Consider the following 17,517-nt stretch of genomic DNA (forward strand, 5'->3'; position numbering starts at 1 on the left):
TTAGGTATAGGGAATGAAAGACTATAGTCTTATGTAGGTGAAATGGAAGACTATAGTCTTAAATGAAATGGAATGAAGACTATAGTCTTTTGCATAATAGTGGTAAACAAAGAAGATCTATAGTCTTTTGCAGTGGTAAAATGTAAAGATCTATAGTCTTTAAAAGTGTGTAAAAGAAGACTATAGTCTTTGCGTAAAAGTAGTAAAATGCAAAGACTATATCTTTGCAAAGAGTGGAAAATGAAAAGACTATAGTCTTTTGTAAAAAATGTAAAAAAATGCAAAGACTAGAACTTTTGTAGAAGTAAAAATGAAAAGATATAGTCTTTTGCGAAAAGTAAAAATGCAAAGACTATAGTCTTTTTAAAAGTGTAAAATGAAGACTATAGTCTTTGCAGTAGAAATGGAAAGACTATAGTCAGGTAAAATTAAAAGATCTCATAGTCTTTGTGAAAAGTGTAAAAAATGAAAGACTATAGTCTTTATGCGAGTAAAAATGCAAAGATCATATCTTGAAAAGAGTAAAATGCAAAGATCTATAGTCTCATCTGAAGTGTAAAAAGAAAAGACTATAGTCTTTTGCGTAAAAGTGTAAACAAAGACTATAGTCTTTTGTGTAAAAGTGTGTAAAATGAAAAGACTATAGTCTTTTGCGTAAAAGTGTGTAAAAATGCAAAGACTGTAGTCTTTTGCGTAAAAGTGTGTAAAATGCGAAGACTATAGTCTTGTGCTTAAAAGTGTGTAAAATGCAAAGACTATAGTCTTTTGCCAAAAGTGTGTAAAAATGCAAAGACTCTAGTCTTTTGCGTAAAAGTGTGTAAAAATGCAAAGACTATAGTCTTTGACATGAAAACGTGTGAAAATACATGAACTCTAGTCTTTGGCATGAAAATGTGTGAAAATGCAAAGACGTCTTAATATGTCTGAAAATACAAAGACTATAGTCTTTGGCATGAAAATGTGTGAAAATGCAAAGACTATAGTCTTTGGCCTTAATATGTCTGAAAATACAAAGACTATAGTCTTTTGCGTAATAGTGTGTAAAAATGCAAAGACTATAGTCTTTTGCGTAAAAGTGTGTAAAAATGCAAAGATTATAGTCTTTTGCATAAAAGTGTGTAAAAATCAAAGACTATAGTCTTTGACATAAAAACGTGTGAAAATACATGAACTATAGTCTTTGGCATGAAAATGTGTGAAAATGCAAAGACTATAGTCTTTGGCCTGAATATGTCTGAAAATACAAAGACTATAGTCTTTTGCGTAAAAGTGTGTAAAAATGCAATGACTATAGTCTCTGACATGAATACGTATGAAAATACATGAACTATAGTCTTTGGCATGAAAATGTGTGAAAATGCAAAACTATAGTCTTTTGCGTAAAAGTGTGTAAAAATGCAAAGACTATAGTCTTTAGTGTAAAAGTGTGTAAAAATGCAAAGATTTCAGTTTTTTGCCTTAATATGTCTGAAAATACAACGACTATAGTCTTTAGCATGAAAATGTGTGAAAATGCGATCACTATAGTCTTTTGCGTAAAAGTGTTTAAAAATGCAAAGACTATAGTCTTTTGCGTAAAAGTGTGTAAAATGCAAAGACTATAGTCTTTGGCCTTAATATGTCTGAAAATACAAGGACTATAGTCTTTGGCATGAAAATGTGTGAAAATGCAATCACTATAGTCTTTTGCGTAAAAGTGTTTAAAAATGCAAAGACTATAGTCTTTTGCGTAAAAGTGTAAAATGGAGTGATACTTTGGTTTAGTGAAATGCAAAGACTATAGTCTTTGGAGTGTTTAAAAGTCATGACTATAGTCTTTAGTGTAAAATAGGTAATGCAAAGAATATAGTCTTTTTCTTAGTGGTAAAATGCAAAGACTATAGTCTTTTGTGTAAAGTAAAAAATACAAAGATTCATTGTCTTTGTAAAAGTAAAATGCAAAGACTATAGTCTTTGCAGTAAAAATGTAAAAGATATAGTCTTTCGCGTAAAAGTGTAAAAAATGCAAAGTTATAGTCTTTGCATTAAAAAGTGTAAAATGCAACGTTTATAGTCCAGGGCAGGTAAAATGCAAAGACTATATCTTTATAAGAAGCGTAAAATGCAAACTATAGTCTTTTGCAAAAAAAGGTAAAATGAAAGATCTATAGTCTCTTTGCGTAAAAGGTGAAAATGCAACGTTTATAGTCTATGTAAGAAAATGCAAAGACTATATCTTTTATAATAGCGTGTAAAAATGCAAACTATAGTCTTTGCGTGGCGTGAAAATGTGAAGACTATAGTCCTGTAAAAACAAGATTATAGTCTCTTTATAAAGTAAAATGCAAGACTATAGTCTTTGAGAAAAAGTGTAAAATGCAAAACTATAGTCTTTTATGTTGTAAGGTAACAAAACTATAGTCTTGCAAAGTAAAATGCAAAGACTATAGTCCTTTTAAAAGGTAAAAAATGCAAAGATTATAGTCTTTGGCGGTAAAGCATCATATCCTTAGCAAAAAGAGTAAAAATACAAAGATTAGTCTTTATAGCAGTGTAAAATGCAAGACTATAGTCTTTTGCGTAAAAGTGTGTAAAAATGCAAAGGCTATAGTCTTTAGTGTAAAATTTTGTAAAAAAAAAGAATATAGACTTTTGGATTTTCAAACATTTTTACCCCAAAGACAATAGTTCATGCATTTTTACCTATTTTCATGTCGAAGACTATAGTTCATGCATTTTCACACATATTAATTCCTAAGACTATAGTCTTTGCATTTTCACACATTTTAATGCCAAAGACTATAATCGTTTCATTTTCACACATTTTCATGCCAAAGACTATAATTTTTGCATTTTTAAACCTTTTCTTGTAGAAGACTGTAGTCTTTGCATTTACGCCAGACTATAGTTTATACATTTTCACACATTTTTACGCCAAAGACTATAGTTCATGAATTTTTACACATTTTCATGTCAAAGACTATAGTTCATGCATTTTTACTCGTATTCAGGCCAAAGACTATAGTCTTCGCATTTTCACACATTTTCATGCCAAAGGCTATAGTCTTTGTATTTTCAGACATATTAAGGCCAAAGACTATAGTCTTTGCATTTTCACACATTTTTACGCCAAAGACTATAGTTCATGTATTTTCACACGTTTTCATGTCAAAGACTATAGTTCATGTATTTACACACATATTCAGGCCAAAGACTGTAGTCTTTGCATTTTCACACATTTTCATGCCAAAGACTATAGTCTTTGCTTTTCCACACAGTTTCATGTCAAAGACTATAGTCTTTGGATTTTCACACATTTTCATGTCAAAGACTACAGTCTTTGGATTTTCACACATTTTCATGCGAAAGACTATAGTCTTTGCATTTTCACACATTTACACGCCAAAAACTATAGTTAATGTATTTTCATACATTTTCATGTCAAAGAATATAATTCATGCATTTTTACACATATTCAGGCCAAAGACTATAGTCTTCGCATTTTCACACATTTTCATGCCAAAGGCTATAGTCTTTGGATTTTCAAACCTTTCTTACGCCAAAGACAATAGTTCATGCATTTCACACATATTAATGCCAAAGACTATAGTTCATGCATTTTCACACATTTTAATGCCAAAGACTATAATCGTTTCAATCGAAACAAAAATTTTGCTATCTGAGTTACACTTTCATTGAAGAAATATTTCAAAATGACAATGCATGACTTTCTATAACAGTTTAAGCATGCCACTTTTCATTCTCGAGATACTGAGGTCGTCCGTTGTCACTTCCGATTTATCTGAATTGTGATTTTCACGTCAAAATATGAGAACTGGAAGTATTAAAGCCCGTTCATACGATCCGATTTGTCGGACCCGATGGCTTCGGTTCCGATTTTTGGTTGCTTGTTCAGACGGCCCGATAATTGTGTTGATATTTATATTCGTTTACATATTTATAGCAGTGAGAACAGCCATTTGTTAAAAAACTGAATACTGTAAAAATACCCGACAACTAAGTACTAGTGTCTTTTGACGTGAAATCACTGTTGACCAGTATTCCACTTGATCTTGAACTTACTTGTATAAAAACCCTCATTACAAACACCACAGACGTAAACGTTTGTGACAAAAACAACTATAAATCTGACTTCATCAAACGCAGCACTTATAAACACAATGAACCCAACGAAACGAACAACTCAACGACAAAAGCAACGATACCTTACATCAAAGGTACGTCTGAGAGTATCTCGCGTATCTTACGACCATACAACATACGTGTTGCACATAAACCATGCAACATACGTGTTGCACATAAACCATACAACATACGTGTTGCACATAAACCATGCAACATACGTGTTGCACATAAACCATGCAACATACGTGTTGCACATAAACCATGCAACATACGTGTTGCACATAAACCATGCAACATACGTGTTGCACATAAACCATGCAACATACGTGTTGCAATCGTATGGAAATAGAGCAAGTTCTATTTCCATCTGATTTCTTAGATTAACGGATCCGACTGTCGGAGCTCCCTTTACATGTGACTTTATGTGAAAATGTGTGAAAATAAGTGAATTATAGACTTTGTGTGAAAATACGTGAATTATAGTGTTTGTGATAAAATGTGTGAAAATATGTTTATTATAGTCTTAGTGTGAAAAAGCATGAATTGCAGTTTTTGGGTGAAAATGTGTAAAAATGCGTGAATTATAGTCTTTGTGTGAAAATGCGTGAAAATGCATGAACTATAGTTTTGTGTGAAAATGTTGGAAAATGCGTGAATTGTAGTCTTTGTGAAAGCAGTCTTATTTTGGCCAGACTTCAGTTTAGCAGACACCGAAGCGCTTATATACAGAGGGCGGGCTTGTTTTCGGTTATGTTTGGGGTAGCATCTAAGGTGTCTGCTACACTGCAGTAGTCCCCTTATTTTTTGTTTTTAAATACATGTATTGCATTTCCACTGATTAATGTTGGCAAATCCATATAAATCATAACTTATGAACATCTCACGTCTTCATTTCAAGCATTGAATCTTACCACCAACAAACATGTCGGCCGTGACGTAAACATATCAGATGAACAATAAGGAACATAGATGGATAATAATTAAATTTGTTAATTTTTCATTAAGAGCCATGCGCAGAATACACATTTTGACACAGTCCTTGGCGATGTCTGTTACATATTTACAACCAATTCGAACCATTGCTTCAAAGAGTCGCTCAAAGTTTCTGGTAAAGAGCTTATATCTCGTAGTACGATATAGAATGGAAAGGGGAATTGTTCGATGTAGGATTTTATTTCGGGTAGTTGACCTTGTCGAAAGATTGGCACCTTTATATCGAGAATGGAGTCTTTATTTGTGGTCGCATTATCGAGTACGACAAACACTATAAACATTCCAGAATCCCTGGCTTGTCTAACTGACCTTTGAACAGTCTTAAAAGAAAAGAGAAAAGATTGACTGTCAGAGAAAGCGAATAACTGCAATCACATGCTATTTGTAGTTAAACATTTCTAGCTAGTAACATATCTTGAAGATAAACGGATTGATTTGAAATATACTGGTTTAAATTGTTGCTTCAATTTATGAGTTTAATCAAAGCAACTGTGATATATTTATTTGCTAAAAATAACGATCGGTAAAGAAATCTACCTCAACACCTTCCAAAAATATTCCTCGACCATCGGACACAACAAGCAGAAGTTGTGAAACAGGATTCTTGGTGTTTGCGTTGAATCTTGCCGACGTCATTATATTGGTACATGACACAAGCAACTGCGGAACAACAATTGTGAATGAAAACTGAACATTTTGTGTTTGAAACATGAAAATATTTATACAACACGTACTTGAGCTATTCTTGTTTTCTTTTGCTCGAAACGCAATTGACGCAAGATGTTTGCACCTGACTGATCGCTGAATACTTCGTGAAATGGATGAAGAAGATTCACTGTTTCGCCAAAACTATAAATGCAAACAGTCAATTAAATCTCGTGTAACCTCAACGGAAGACGATACAGAGTCACGATTCTTGTCTGACCTGCATATTGCTATTTCACCCGCTTCTAATCTAGTGAGAGCGTTTGTAATGGTTGCAAGTGATTCGAATGCAAGCTGCAAATAAGAAAAAAACAAAGTGTATACATGAGGATGATTGAGCTGTGAGAACTGGAACAATATGGAAACGACAGAACAGACAATGCAACCTACACAAAATACGATTATTTATACCTGCTTTGATTGATTGTCGCACATACTGGAAGAATCATCAATGGCCAATAAGATTTGATATTCTCTTTTACCCTTCTTTGTCCGTCTCAACCATATCTTATCCTTGCGATACTGACTTGCAATATAAGGGATTACTTTGCGCATGTTCAGTCTTTTGCCCGTACGATAATCACCTCTGATATGTAAGAGGAAAATCCACATTACAGAAAAACAGCAAACAAAAATAATCATCTGTTCGATGTAAAATCTTTTCATAAGTTAGCTAGGAGCTTTAACTATTTTTTAAAAATTTACGGTATAGCTTCACGAATGACCTCAAATACTGTTTCTTTCACGTCAACATTACGCTAAAAAAAAACCCACAAAAAACCCAGCACAATACCTCAGTTTGTTCGCAATTGACGGCTCTAAAACTATTCTTAGTTGTTCACAGAGCTGCTGAGCATGCGTGGAAGTAAGGCTCTCGTACTTATGCCAAGTTTCGAGCGCCATAGCTTGTTCTTGTTTGCTTCCTTCTTTAAGTTCCCGCCATCGACACAATAATTCTTGCAGTTCTTTGCGGCATTCCTCTGGATTCAATGGTTCAACCTTTAAGTTGATTGACACAGGTTAAGAATGCAATTATACCGTAAAACTTTAACCAAATGCACAACACTACAACTGACGACATGATCATGTTTTGTAGTTAGCAAACTTTGATTTCGCCTACCGGGTCATCATTCAAAGTAAGATTGCTACCAATGAAGACAGAACTTTCATAACTTGTCCATTCTTTTCTTGATACTTCATGTACATATTCTTCATTCATTTCGACATCTTTTCCTTGCTTTTCTTTGTCATCTCGAGACATCTTAGATTGCAACGATGTTCCTTCGTGTTCATACTTTCCATTCTTAATGATAATCAACAGTATTCATATTGATATTATTTGATTCCTTTGGACATACTACACTATCGCTATTTATACACGTATGAAAAAAATCATGGCTCAGTTCGCATTTTTTTTGTATTTTTTAAAACTTTATCAAGAACAGATTTCATGGCACCGACTGAAATGCAAATACATGAACACCGACAGACTTCTCAAATTTCATTGACGTCATACCTGTTTTCCAGAATCATCTTCATTTTCAGGAGGTAGTTCCCAGTCTTCTTGCATATTCTCGGCCTCGTCTCCCTTTTCGTTCTCATTGGGGTAGCTGACACTTTCTTGTTCATCCAGTTGTTCAGACGTTGCTGCATCATAAACTTGTAAGTCGTGAGATTCCTCGTTGTTTCTTAAATGTTCAAACTGCTCCGCCGACGAGGAATCGTTTTGCTAGAAATAAAAAGAAAAACCATGTAAAACTATCATGAAAGTTGAACATCGCGGTAAATATATGATAGGGTGTATGAAAAATAGTAAAAACCTTCTCTTCAATCGAGCTTTCGTTAGACGAATCGAGAACTTTGGGTTTTTTGTAAACTGCTTCATAGGATGATCCCAAACTGCGATCGGCTCTGGATTTATTTATTTGCTTGCGATAGAAACTCTAGGATTAACACAAATCAGTTTAGTTAGTGTAAAAAGAAGATAATCTATAGTGGTACTTGTTATACTTCAAAATGTCATAATGAAGCATATAAAATATCTATGTACCGTATCGTTGCTGATTGTTTGTGTTGTATTGTTCGTAGTTACGCTATCAGCAAAATCCATTCCACTCTTATGCGTTATGCTATTACCAGTCCCCTCGCTATCACCGTCAGCCAAGCTGACATCATTGTCTACTGGCTCATTTCTTTCTTTCCCCGTACAAGAACCCGATGATCCGTCAGGCTTGTCCTGATCCTCTACTGATTCCACATTTTCAGCCTTCAAATATTTGAAGAAAAGCAAACTCTCAGGGCATCAATTTGCAAATTTAATGGCGCACTCTACAGTACCTTGGTTTCCGAGTCTGTTTTCCACTCCTCTTCAAGATGATCCTCGTTTTCGTTCTAAAGAATTGAACAGCAATAGATAGATTTTAAAATTCAAAAGCTATCCCGTGCAAAATCAAGTTTACCTTGTCAATATCATCATTCTTATCGATTTCATCTTGCATCTGTTCCTCTTTCTTCGACATGTCGCCGTCTTCATTATCACTGACTTGCTCAAGATCTTTCACATCCGCCATTTCTTCAATTCCTGAGCAAACATCAAAATATTTACTCCAAATGATCTCCTTGTTCGCCATCCCAAGAACAATTATAAGAAACATTATCTTAAGAGTTATATACAAATGTGTAATAAAGACTGCAGCTGTGAAAAAAATTCCTTAAATATCTGAATTAAAAGTCTTGGTCGAAAATCAGTTCCATAGAAAATGCACAAATTCTTGTAACAATCTAAAAAACTATGTCGCAGAATGTCACAATTAAAAATTATTCCTTTAGCCTGTGATACCAAATCAATATTTTACTGCAACGATGGCTAGTTGCTACCTAAAAAATTTCGCAACTCGAGTAACATTACACTTTCAATGCCAACTATCACGTTATCTAACTCTTATTGATTATCCACTTTTTTTATATCTACTACAATTTTTGTAAAAGAAGTGACGAGAAGACGAAAATTGAATGGGAAATAAAAACTTAATATTCCTACCATCATCTTTTTCATTTTCATCATTAATCTCGTCATTGTCATTTTCCATTGCTGACTCTTCAGTGGCCATGTCCTCTTTTGAATCATCAATATCATTCCCATCATCCTCTAGGTCATCCAACTGCAAATCATCAGGAAGCGCCATATCGCTAGTTTCAATTTCTTCCGGTTGTTGTTGGCTTGCATCTTCACGGAAATTCTCCTCAAGATTTCCTTGATCATCTTCGTCATGTGCTAACTCGTTTATTTTATCTTCTTCAACTTTTTTCTCATTCAGTTTGTTTCGATTTTCCTGGCTAGAACCTGGAATTGAACAAAATACGGTTAACGCGTGTAATGCCAAAGTTAAACAAGAGAAAAAACTGTATAAAGACGTATGTATGCATGCCGTTTCACCAAACCTTGATTCGCCTCTTTTGCCACTAATTCACTTTCTTCAATCCCATCAGTCCCTGCGCCCCTTTCTGCCTTCTCGTCACCATTCTATCAAAAAATACGATACCATCATGAAAACACAGATGCACAGACTAAATTTAAGAAAACACAGAGTTTGCATCCGCTTTCCACATCATTTCATTTGTTCCTTTAATAACATTATGCATCTTAATCATTCGTGCAGTTCAATTCTACATAATGGAAGATAGTTGTTTGTTAGAAACTATCGCTCACACATCTCTAATTTTTTAAAAAACAACTTGATGATTTGAAGCAAAACTTAAAAAAAAGTCCATGTATGCTGTTCATATCGAAGAAATGGATAAAACTAACATTTTCTTCGTTATCTTCATTATCAGAGTCTGCCCACAATTTCTCGTCAAGTGTTTCATCAGCACCATCAATATCCCCCATCTGTTCATCAAGATCCTTGTCTTCAGATTCGCCACTCTCGTCTCCGGAATCATTATCGACATCGTGTGTTTCACCATCGAAATCTTCACTCATCTCAATACCGTTTTCTTCATCCGCTATTTGTTCACCACTTTCGTTTTCCTTTTCATCGCTATCTTGCTGTGCAGAACCGTGTAACTACAACGAAAAATTAAAAGAAAAAGATTTCAAACAACCGAGCTTGAAAGGAAGGTTTTCACTGCATCTTCCTTTTGAAACTGATCCAGTGGCAGACACTTAATGAAGTATAACGGTGGGGGGTGAGTGGGTGGCTTGACCCAAAGGGAAAGGATTCGCCAGAACACCGTACCCTTACAACAAGAAAGTGATGAAGATCTAAAGCGTACGCTAGGACGTGGACAGAGAAGATGTCTATCAAATAGTCCTTAATTAACATATTAGTTAGATTATATTCATGTGATTTGTGATTTTTAAGATATTTTTAGTCTTTTAAAATATGGGCTCCGGTGTCTGCCATAGAACAAATCATTTCTACATCATATTTCGAAAGAAAAGTTACAGTTCCTCCATTGAAATGAATATTCCTCGTAAAATTACAAAAATATACACCTCCCCCTTACCTGTTCCTCGTTCTCGATCTGATCACTGACATCTTTCATGCCTTCACCTTCCCCCACGCCACAATTTTCGGCATCTTCAAAAGAGGTTGCTCCCTCGCCTTCTCCATCATCCAGGTCGGGCGGCAGACAGAACCCTTTCGTCAATAATTCCACAAAGACGGCAAGCAGAATCGACTGTAGTTTACACGAAACTCGATGGCATATCAACAATTGGTGAAAATGATATTCCACAAGAAGAACGTATTGGGAAAAATGTGGGAGAATACTTATCATAATCTTGCAAATTAACTGTTTCAATGAAGGACAATCATCCGTTTCATCACTTGCTTTGGTAAAGAATTCCACATACGAATTGATGTCATTCGTTATTTCTTTGATCGAAAGACATGATATATCCTCAAAAAGATCTTCCATTTTTCCAACAAAGTACTTTTCAATAGTGAAGTCTGCTAAAGTAATAGAAGTGCATCAGCATAGTTCGGTTTATACAAGTTGTAAGACGCGATCGTCTATAACTTATTTTGTGGGATTTCAAAAACCTATTAGCTTTTGAGCAGAAAATATTAAAAGCTCACCCTCATCGTCAAATGTTTCAAAATCTTTCTCAGAATCCCTTATCTTATACCATTTCTGAAAGGTCACAAGAATTCGATTCCGTATCTGCGAAACTCTTTCGAGATAGTGTGCTGATGACTCTACGTATGTAAGGGAAAGAAAAAACTTGGTAAATAATGAATAAAAATACGAGAAAAATAAAAAAAGACGAGAACTAGAAAAAAATAAAAAATAACAATACGAGAACAAGTACAAGTAATGGATGAAGGAGTACAAAAAATAAATAAAAAAATATGAGAACACTTTGGAATAAAGTCGAAACACGGTGCCATCCAGTAAACTGTTATAGTGGCGAGAATATCTCGTCCATACGCAGTTTAAAAGAGATTTGACTCGTCTCCAATCCCTGTGGGCTTGGGAGCTCAACATATAGACCGGCGGACTAGTATCCCTCGGTGCGAGTTCAAATCTCGTGCATATAAAACCGTGTTAGGATTAATATTATGAATACAAGAACAAGTACCACATACTCAAGGCCATTTACCTTCATTATGACTACGTTGGTTGTCTCTGGACTCAATTTGACACCATTTTGTAAACGTTGTGTACGTCACGGAAATTTCTTTTCTTAAATCGTGAACACGTTTTCCCAAACCAACAGGACTACAATGAAGTTGAAAACGTAGACAAAAGGTAAGCAAAGGGAAGAACACTTGTAAAAAGTTGTTTTCATGGTCTTCAAACAAACCTTGAATCATATTTTAAAAACTCGTCCAAATATTCATTACATTTTTTGACATTCTCAAACGACGTCTTTAACATTTCATATTCATCCCTGCGTTGAATGACAATGCATGGAATTGTTGAGAAGAAAAATTATAGTGACGAGCAAATCAAAAGACATTTCATCGTACCGAGAGGCGATAAAAACGCCATCATCCCTAGCTGGTTCTTGGTTTAGAACTAAAGCTTGCTTCAAGAGATTTGATTTGATCTTTGATATTTCGACAAGAAAAGTCTACAATATGATAGGACAGTCAAAATATTGATTGGACAACACGAGCGAGAAAATATTGATTAGATGAGATGAGCAAGAAAAAGGTTTGTTAAATCCAAAACTTGGAAGAGCAATGAAGACATTTATACTCTTTCAACTTCTGTTTTGAGAACAAGGCAGAGAAGTATATTGTAATTTACCTCAACTGCATTCTTTAGGCAAACGTAAACATCATCGTCTTTAGAACATTTAGCAAGATTCGATAAGCTGTGAAAATCCGGACTCATGCTAGAATCGATTTTGACATCAGGACAAGCTTCTGTGAAAATCCGAATTTCATCAGAGGTCTCCAAGCATCTATTCAGGAGATCATCAAGTTTTCGCTGCAAATAATGAAGAAAGATCACCGGTAAGGGAAGATTTCGATTCAAGTTCAAAGAAAGAAGCATTGAATTAAATTTCTACTAACTGTCCATTGTGAAACTTTGATTTGATGAGGTAGTCGACACGATGGTTCTAGTGCTAGCTTCTCCAGTTGTTTTCCTGTCATGCTAAACAAAATGTACAACGTACCATAGGACTACAATTGATGATAAAGGACTACAATTAATGATACAAGACTACAAGTAATGATAAAGGACTACAAGTAATGATGAAGGAGTACAAGTAATGATGAAGGACTACAAATAATGATGTAGGGGTACAAGTAATGATGAAGGATTACAGGAAATGATGAAGGACTACAAGTAATAATGAAGAGGTACAAGTAATGATGAAGGACTACAAGTAATGATGAAGGGGTACAAGTAATGATGAAGGGGTACAAGTGGCAATGCAAGACAAAGTATCGATTGTTCATTCATACCGCAAATTAGAAAACATCTTGCCAACACTTGATATTATTTCTCTTTGCCTTTGAGTGATTTGTCGTAAATGTTCAGCAATACCTTTAATACGGTCAACATCGCCCATCGTTAAATCCTACAAGACAGAAACTATCGAAACAAAGACAACCGAAGACTACTGATTAAAGAAACTCAACACGAAGCAACGTTCAGTGGTCAAAAATAAAATTAATAAAAAAACAAAATGACTGTTACTATCAACCAGAGGAAAAATGAGCCGTCGTCATGATAGGAAAGTTAAGCTAGGCATATTTGTAGATGTAGATCGTCCAGGTTAGTAAAGTCTAGAGAAGAACTGTTGGTGTTAAAGTTGACTGACAATTCGACAACCTTAGCGGTAGTCATCTTCAGAGTCAAGTGAGGAGTAAACGTCAGGTTTGCCGTATTTGTTATCTGGTTCTTATGTCTGGTTGTTTACTTCTTACTTGACTCTGAAGATGACTACCGCTAAGGTTGTCGAAACGTCAGTCAACTTTAACACAAACTTCTTAGGACTGAACAAACCTGGACGATCTACTTCTACAAACGTGTAACAATACTTTTTGGTTCAAACTTTATAAAGTTAAGCAATCTTATTAACGACAAATCCATTTACCTTTGACGGTGATGAAAGAAGGTTGTTCACGGCAGTGTTGCGGTAAACACATTTTTGATAATATTCCATCGAACTTTCCCACAATGATGCAAAACATCCATATTTTCTGAAGAGAAAAAGAAAATAAGCGAGTGAATACTTTCCCCACAACAAATTAACATTTTTCAAAGCTATTTACTTGTCTTCCATGATATTGTCCATGTTTTTCAGTCGTTTTGAAAGGTCAGAGGTATCGACCAACATAGGATTTTTCAAAGAGTTTTGCTGGCAAATGTTTATGCCTTTACGGTACGACAAACCTGGATAAAATTTGAAGTTGTCAAACGTTGGAGACGAAACATAGTTTATTTTGCATTATTTTCGTCAACGAAACGTTCATCACCTATCTTTTTTAATTCCTTGAACAAGTCAGCTAAAGATCTCTTTTTCATAACGTGAACGTGTTTGATAAACCGAGTGCGTTCTTCACCAGTCTACAATATGGTGCACAAGTAAGCTAAAGATCTCTTTTTTATTACGTGAACGTGTTTGATAAACCGAGTGCGTTCTTCACCAGTCTACAATATGGTGCACAAGTTACTAAATCGAAGCTTGTGCACTGCAAGTTACATGAAATAAGTCACAAACCTTTTTTCCAATTTCCCATTGTTGCAGACTTAGTGCCTTGCTCACTATCTCACCTTAAGATATAAATGTACTCGTCAGATACAAGCAAAATGATGCTGCACTTGTAGAAAAGACAAATACCGGCTAATTTATCCACAGAAAAAGATGATCTCTCGTATCTTGAAGTGTTCAGCTTGCGTTGCGTTAACTTTCGCATTTTGGTAAACAATTTTGATGATAGTTGAGATTCACTTTCTTCATTCTCAAGATTCGGCATCTAAAAATATCATCACAACCATACGATTTACAACATAAACAAACGAGTCAAACTTATCGTTTGATAGAGCACTACAAAGACTGCTTTTCGCAGAATCATTCGTGTCATTTCAGCCGTTTTTGTCACACAATCAAACTGGGGGAAGTCCAATACGGACGATTAAAAACCTCGATAGAAATGACTGAAATGACGCAGACGAATATGTGAAAAGCAAAAATTCGCACGTTATATGGATAGCAAACTCATAGAGAGAGAGTGGAATCAGTTTGTTAAACAAAATTTTTATCTTGATAAAAAACCTTGAATTCTTTAGGCGACAGGAAATCATCAACTGCCAATTTAAACATTTCGTTATCGTTCGTTTGATTTTCCTTTTCTAAGGCGACCACTTTACCAGTAGAGTTTAGAATTGCATCGATTCCTACGGATAATGAGGCCTGCAACACAGACCAAGCACAAAGTTTCAGATACATCGAAATTATCCCGAAAAAGTTGAGATAGAAGTATTATTCTCATATTCATCGCTCGGCACATAACTATATTGCAAAGTTTCCAGACAACTTTCCACTAAACATAACTATATTGCAAAGTTGCCAGACTACTTTCCACTAAACATGACTATATTGCAAAATTGCCAAACAACTTTCCACTAAACATAACTATATTGTAAAGTTGCCAGACAACTTTCCACTAAACATAACTATATTGAAAAATTGCCAGAGAACTTTCCACTAAACATAACTATATTGCAAAGTTGCCAGACTACTTTCCACTAAACATGACTATATTGCAAAATTGCCAAACAACTTTCCACTAAACATAACTATATTGCAAAGTTGCCAGACAACTTTCCACTAAACATAACTATATTGAAAAATTGCCAGAGAACTTTCCACTAAACATAACTATATTGCAAAGTTGCCAGACAACTTTCCACTAAACATAACTATATTGCAAAGTTGCCAGACAACTTTCCACTAAACATAACTATATTGCAAAGTTGCTGACAACTTTCCACTAAACATAACTATATTGCAAAGTTGCCAGACAACTTTCCACTAAACATAACTATATTGCAAAGTTGCCAGACAACTTTCCACTAAACATAACTATATTGCAAAATTGCCAGACAACTTTACACTAAACATAACTATATTGCAAAGTTGCCAGACAACTTTCCACTAAACATAACTATATTGCAAAGTTGCCAGACAACTTTCCACTAAACATAACTATATTGCAAAATTGCCAGACAACTTTACACTAAACATAACTATATTGCAAAATTGCCAGAGAACTTTCCACAAAACATAACTATATTGCAAAATTGCCAGACAACTTTCCACTAAACATAAATATATTGCAAAGTTGCCAGACAACTTTCCACTAAACATGACTATATTATCTAAAAAAAGCTGTCATACAATCATACTTGCAGAACACGGAGAAAGCCTTGCATGAAATTGAGAGCAATAAAATATTGTGCATATTCTACACGAATCATTTCTAAGAACTTGAAAAGAACTTACTCTGTATTTTTTCATGAATTTCAGCAAAGTATAATGAGATTTTGACGCTGTTTCCTTCATGGCCCAATAATTGATGTCTTTCCACTTGATAATCTTGATGAAATCCTATCAAGAATTCATGATTATGAAGTAACTCAAGAACTGTACGTTCACATTTTGCTAACAATACAAAGGAGGCAAAAATATCAATAAATTATACACAACCTTTAACTCTTTCTCGATCGGAGTCTTTGCTTTCTGAATAAAATCATTCACTTGCGACTGAAATTGTTTGTAGTAACAATATACGTTCCACAGTATAATCACCACGATATCTAGGAAAAAAAACATTAAGAAAAAACTCCAGATGTCACCATATTCAAAGCGACAAAACCCGTTAAGTGTGTAAAAAACTCCAGATGTCACCATATTCAAAGCGACAAAACCCGTTAAGTGTGTAAACCTGAATTATCTTCCTTGTCCAAGATTTTCTGAGAATGAAAGGCCCGTAGCATGTTTAACCTCTGACAGAATTCTCCTATGGACGATTTCTCAATAAACTGCTGTAAGATATTGATGAATTCCGTGCAATCTGCTTGTTCATTAGAGCGGGAAAATTCCTGGATCACGTGATGAAGATGAAACCAGCAATGATTGGCTCTATCACTCACGTTCACTTCACAAACTCGCAACAAAGAAGACCAGCACCTTGAAACAAATTACCATCTCCATTTAGCAGGCTTCTTCAGAAATTTTTTGAACTTATCTAACTTTACCTTAACTCTAACTTTCTCCATTGGATAATCATTTGGGTGACTTCATTCAGATTGATCCTTATGGAAACATGGCGACTGGCATTACATTCCCACTCCTGAAATCATAACGATTGTTCAAGCATTTGGATACATCGGGAACATTATATACATGACCTTACATGACAACAAAGTACATACAAGTACACCAGGGATATTTTATCATGTAATAGAATGACGTAACTCGACTACAGAGTACTGAGACATTAGAGTACAATAGATGATAAGTCATACCCACAATTCACAGTGTTTTCTTTACCTGTGAATACTTTAACAAGATTTCTAAACCATTAAGAATTTTCATTACAGGACTTGTTACAGAAAATGAAAGAATACGCTCGATGGTTTGACACAACTGTAAAATAAGAATCGATAAAGTTGGAAAACCAATATAATATTGCACAGGATTTGCTTCGATCTCGAGTCTCTTCTTTACCTGAGCGAGCGTTGGATGCTCCGGCCATTCTACAAGCAGTTGTTCTAATCTCGTCTTAAAGCGTAGAAGTATCGGTACAACTTTTACAGTTTCCTTTAAATTGCTGTCGTGGTAAATATCGTATTCTTCACCTCTGTAAAAATGTAAACTCTCAACCACAAAAGACAAATATTAAGCATGCTATGTGATACGCGCAACGCCTTACCTTTTCTCGAACAAAGAACTCATGAAATGATGCTATAATTTAAAGTAGAAAAATAACAGAAACAAACGTGATTGACAACTCAAGCTAATAAAACATAGAAAATGGGTCTTGCACTAATCACCTTAATTTCAGCTCCTTCTTCATGGCTAGACAAATATCTCATCAACATCGAGCTCATAATGAGATGACTGGGAGAACTATCGTCCCGTAAATCACCATCTGTAAAATACAAAAACTTTGCTAAATTCAATGTATTCGTCCCTTTGAAGACAGTCACTTCTCCAGGCTA

The 17,517-nt window shown here is 34.9% G+C and overlaps 1 protein-coding gene across 3 annotated transcripts in view; it reads right to left on the bottom strand.

Annotated features, from left to right (window-relative positions):
• Window positions 1-5,095: 5,095 nt before the first annotated feature.
• Window positions 5,096-17,517, bottom strand: part of LOC124438426 (midasin-like) — an 87,087-nt gene continuing 74,665 nt past the window's right edge. For 2 of the 3 annotated variants that reach the window (XM_046988556.1, XM_046988555.1), the window contains 37 exons: window positions 17,350-17,447; window positions 17,229-17,260; window positions 17,024-17,156; window positions 16,847-16,942; window positions 16,552-16,646; window positions 16,239-16,483; window positions 16,001-16,110; window positions 15,797-15,901; window positions 14,567-14,704; window positions 14,132-14,267; window positions 14,012-14,064; window positions 13,767-13,857; window positions 13,563-13,683; window positions 13,385-13,490; window positions 12,750-12,865; window positions 12,354-12,435; window positions 12,085-12,267; window positions 11,802-11,905; window positions 11,636-11,722; window positions 11,432-11,550; window positions 10,908-11,027; window positions 10,333-10,781; window positions 9,632-9,889; window positions 9,265-9,346; window positions 8,864-9,166; window positions 8,283-8,404; window positions 8,161-8,214; window positions 7,874-8,089; window positions 7,644-7,766; window positions 7,340-7,552; window positions 6,944-7,126; window positions 6,617-6,822; window positions 6,235-6,409; window positions 6,044-6,117; window positions 5,853-5,967; window positions 5,656-5,778; window positions 5,096-5,438 (listed from right to left, as the gene is read on the bottom strand). In XM_046988556.1, the coding sequence (XP_046844512.1) occupies window positions 5,178-5,438; window positions 5,656-5,778; window positions 5,853-5,967; window positions 6,044-6,117; window positions 6,235-6,409; window positions 6,617-6,822; window positions 6,944-7,126; window positions 7,340-7,552; window positions 7,644-7,766; window positions 7,874-8,089; window positions 8,161-8,214; window positions 8,283-8,404; window positions 8,864-9,166; window positions 9,265-9,346; window positions 9,632-9,889; window positions 10,333-10,781; window positions 10,908-11,027; window positions 11,432-11,550; window positions 11,636-11,722; window positions 11,802-11,905; window positions 12,085-12,267; window positions 12,354-12,435; window positions 12,750-12,865; window positions 13,385-13,490; window positions 13,563-13,683; window positions 13,767-13,857; window positions 14,012-14,064; window positions 14,132-14,267; window positions 14,567-14,704; window positions 15,797-15,901; window positions 16,001-16,110; window positions 16,239-16,483; window positions 16,552-16,646; window positions 16,847-16,942; window positions 17,024-17,156; window positions 17,229-17,260; window positions 17,350-17,447 (5,327 nt within the window). In that variant the 3' untranslated portion in view covers window positions 5,096-5,177. The remainder of the gene's footprint in view (window positions 5,439-5,655; window positions 5,779-5,852; window positions 5,968-6,043; window positions 6,118-6,234; window positions 6,410-6,616; window positions 6,823-6,943; window positions 7,127-7,339; window positions 7,553-7,643; window positions 7,767-7,873; window positions 8,090-8,160; window positions 8,215-8,282; window positions 8,405-8,863; window positions 9,167-9,264; window positions 9,347-9,631; window positions 9,890-10,332; window positions 10,782-10,907; window positions 11,028-11,431; window positions 11,551-11,635; window positions 11,723-11,801; window positions 11,906-12,084; window positions 12,268-12,353; window positions 12,436-12,749; window positions 12,866-13,384; window positions 13,491-13,562; window positions 13,684-13,766; window positions 13,858-14,011; window positions 14,065-14,131; window positions 14,268-14,566; window positions 14,705-15,796; window positions 15,902-16,000; window positions 16,111-16,238; window positions 16,484-16,551; window positions 16,647-16,846; window positions 16,943-17,023; window positions 17,157-17,228; window positions 17,261-17,349; window positions 17,448-17,517) is intronic. The other variant, XM_046988557.1, reaches the window with a different exon arrangement.

The sequence above is a fragment of the Xenia sp. Carnegie-2017 genome, unplaced genomic scaffold (assembly GCF_021976095.1).
Source record: "Xenia sp. Carnegie-2017 unplaced genomic scaffold, XeniaSp_v1 HiC_scaffold_19, whole genome shotgun sequence".
NCBI lineage: Eukaryota > Metazoa > Cnidaria > Anthozoa > Malacalcyonacea > Xeniidae > Xenia > Xenia sp. Carnegie-2017.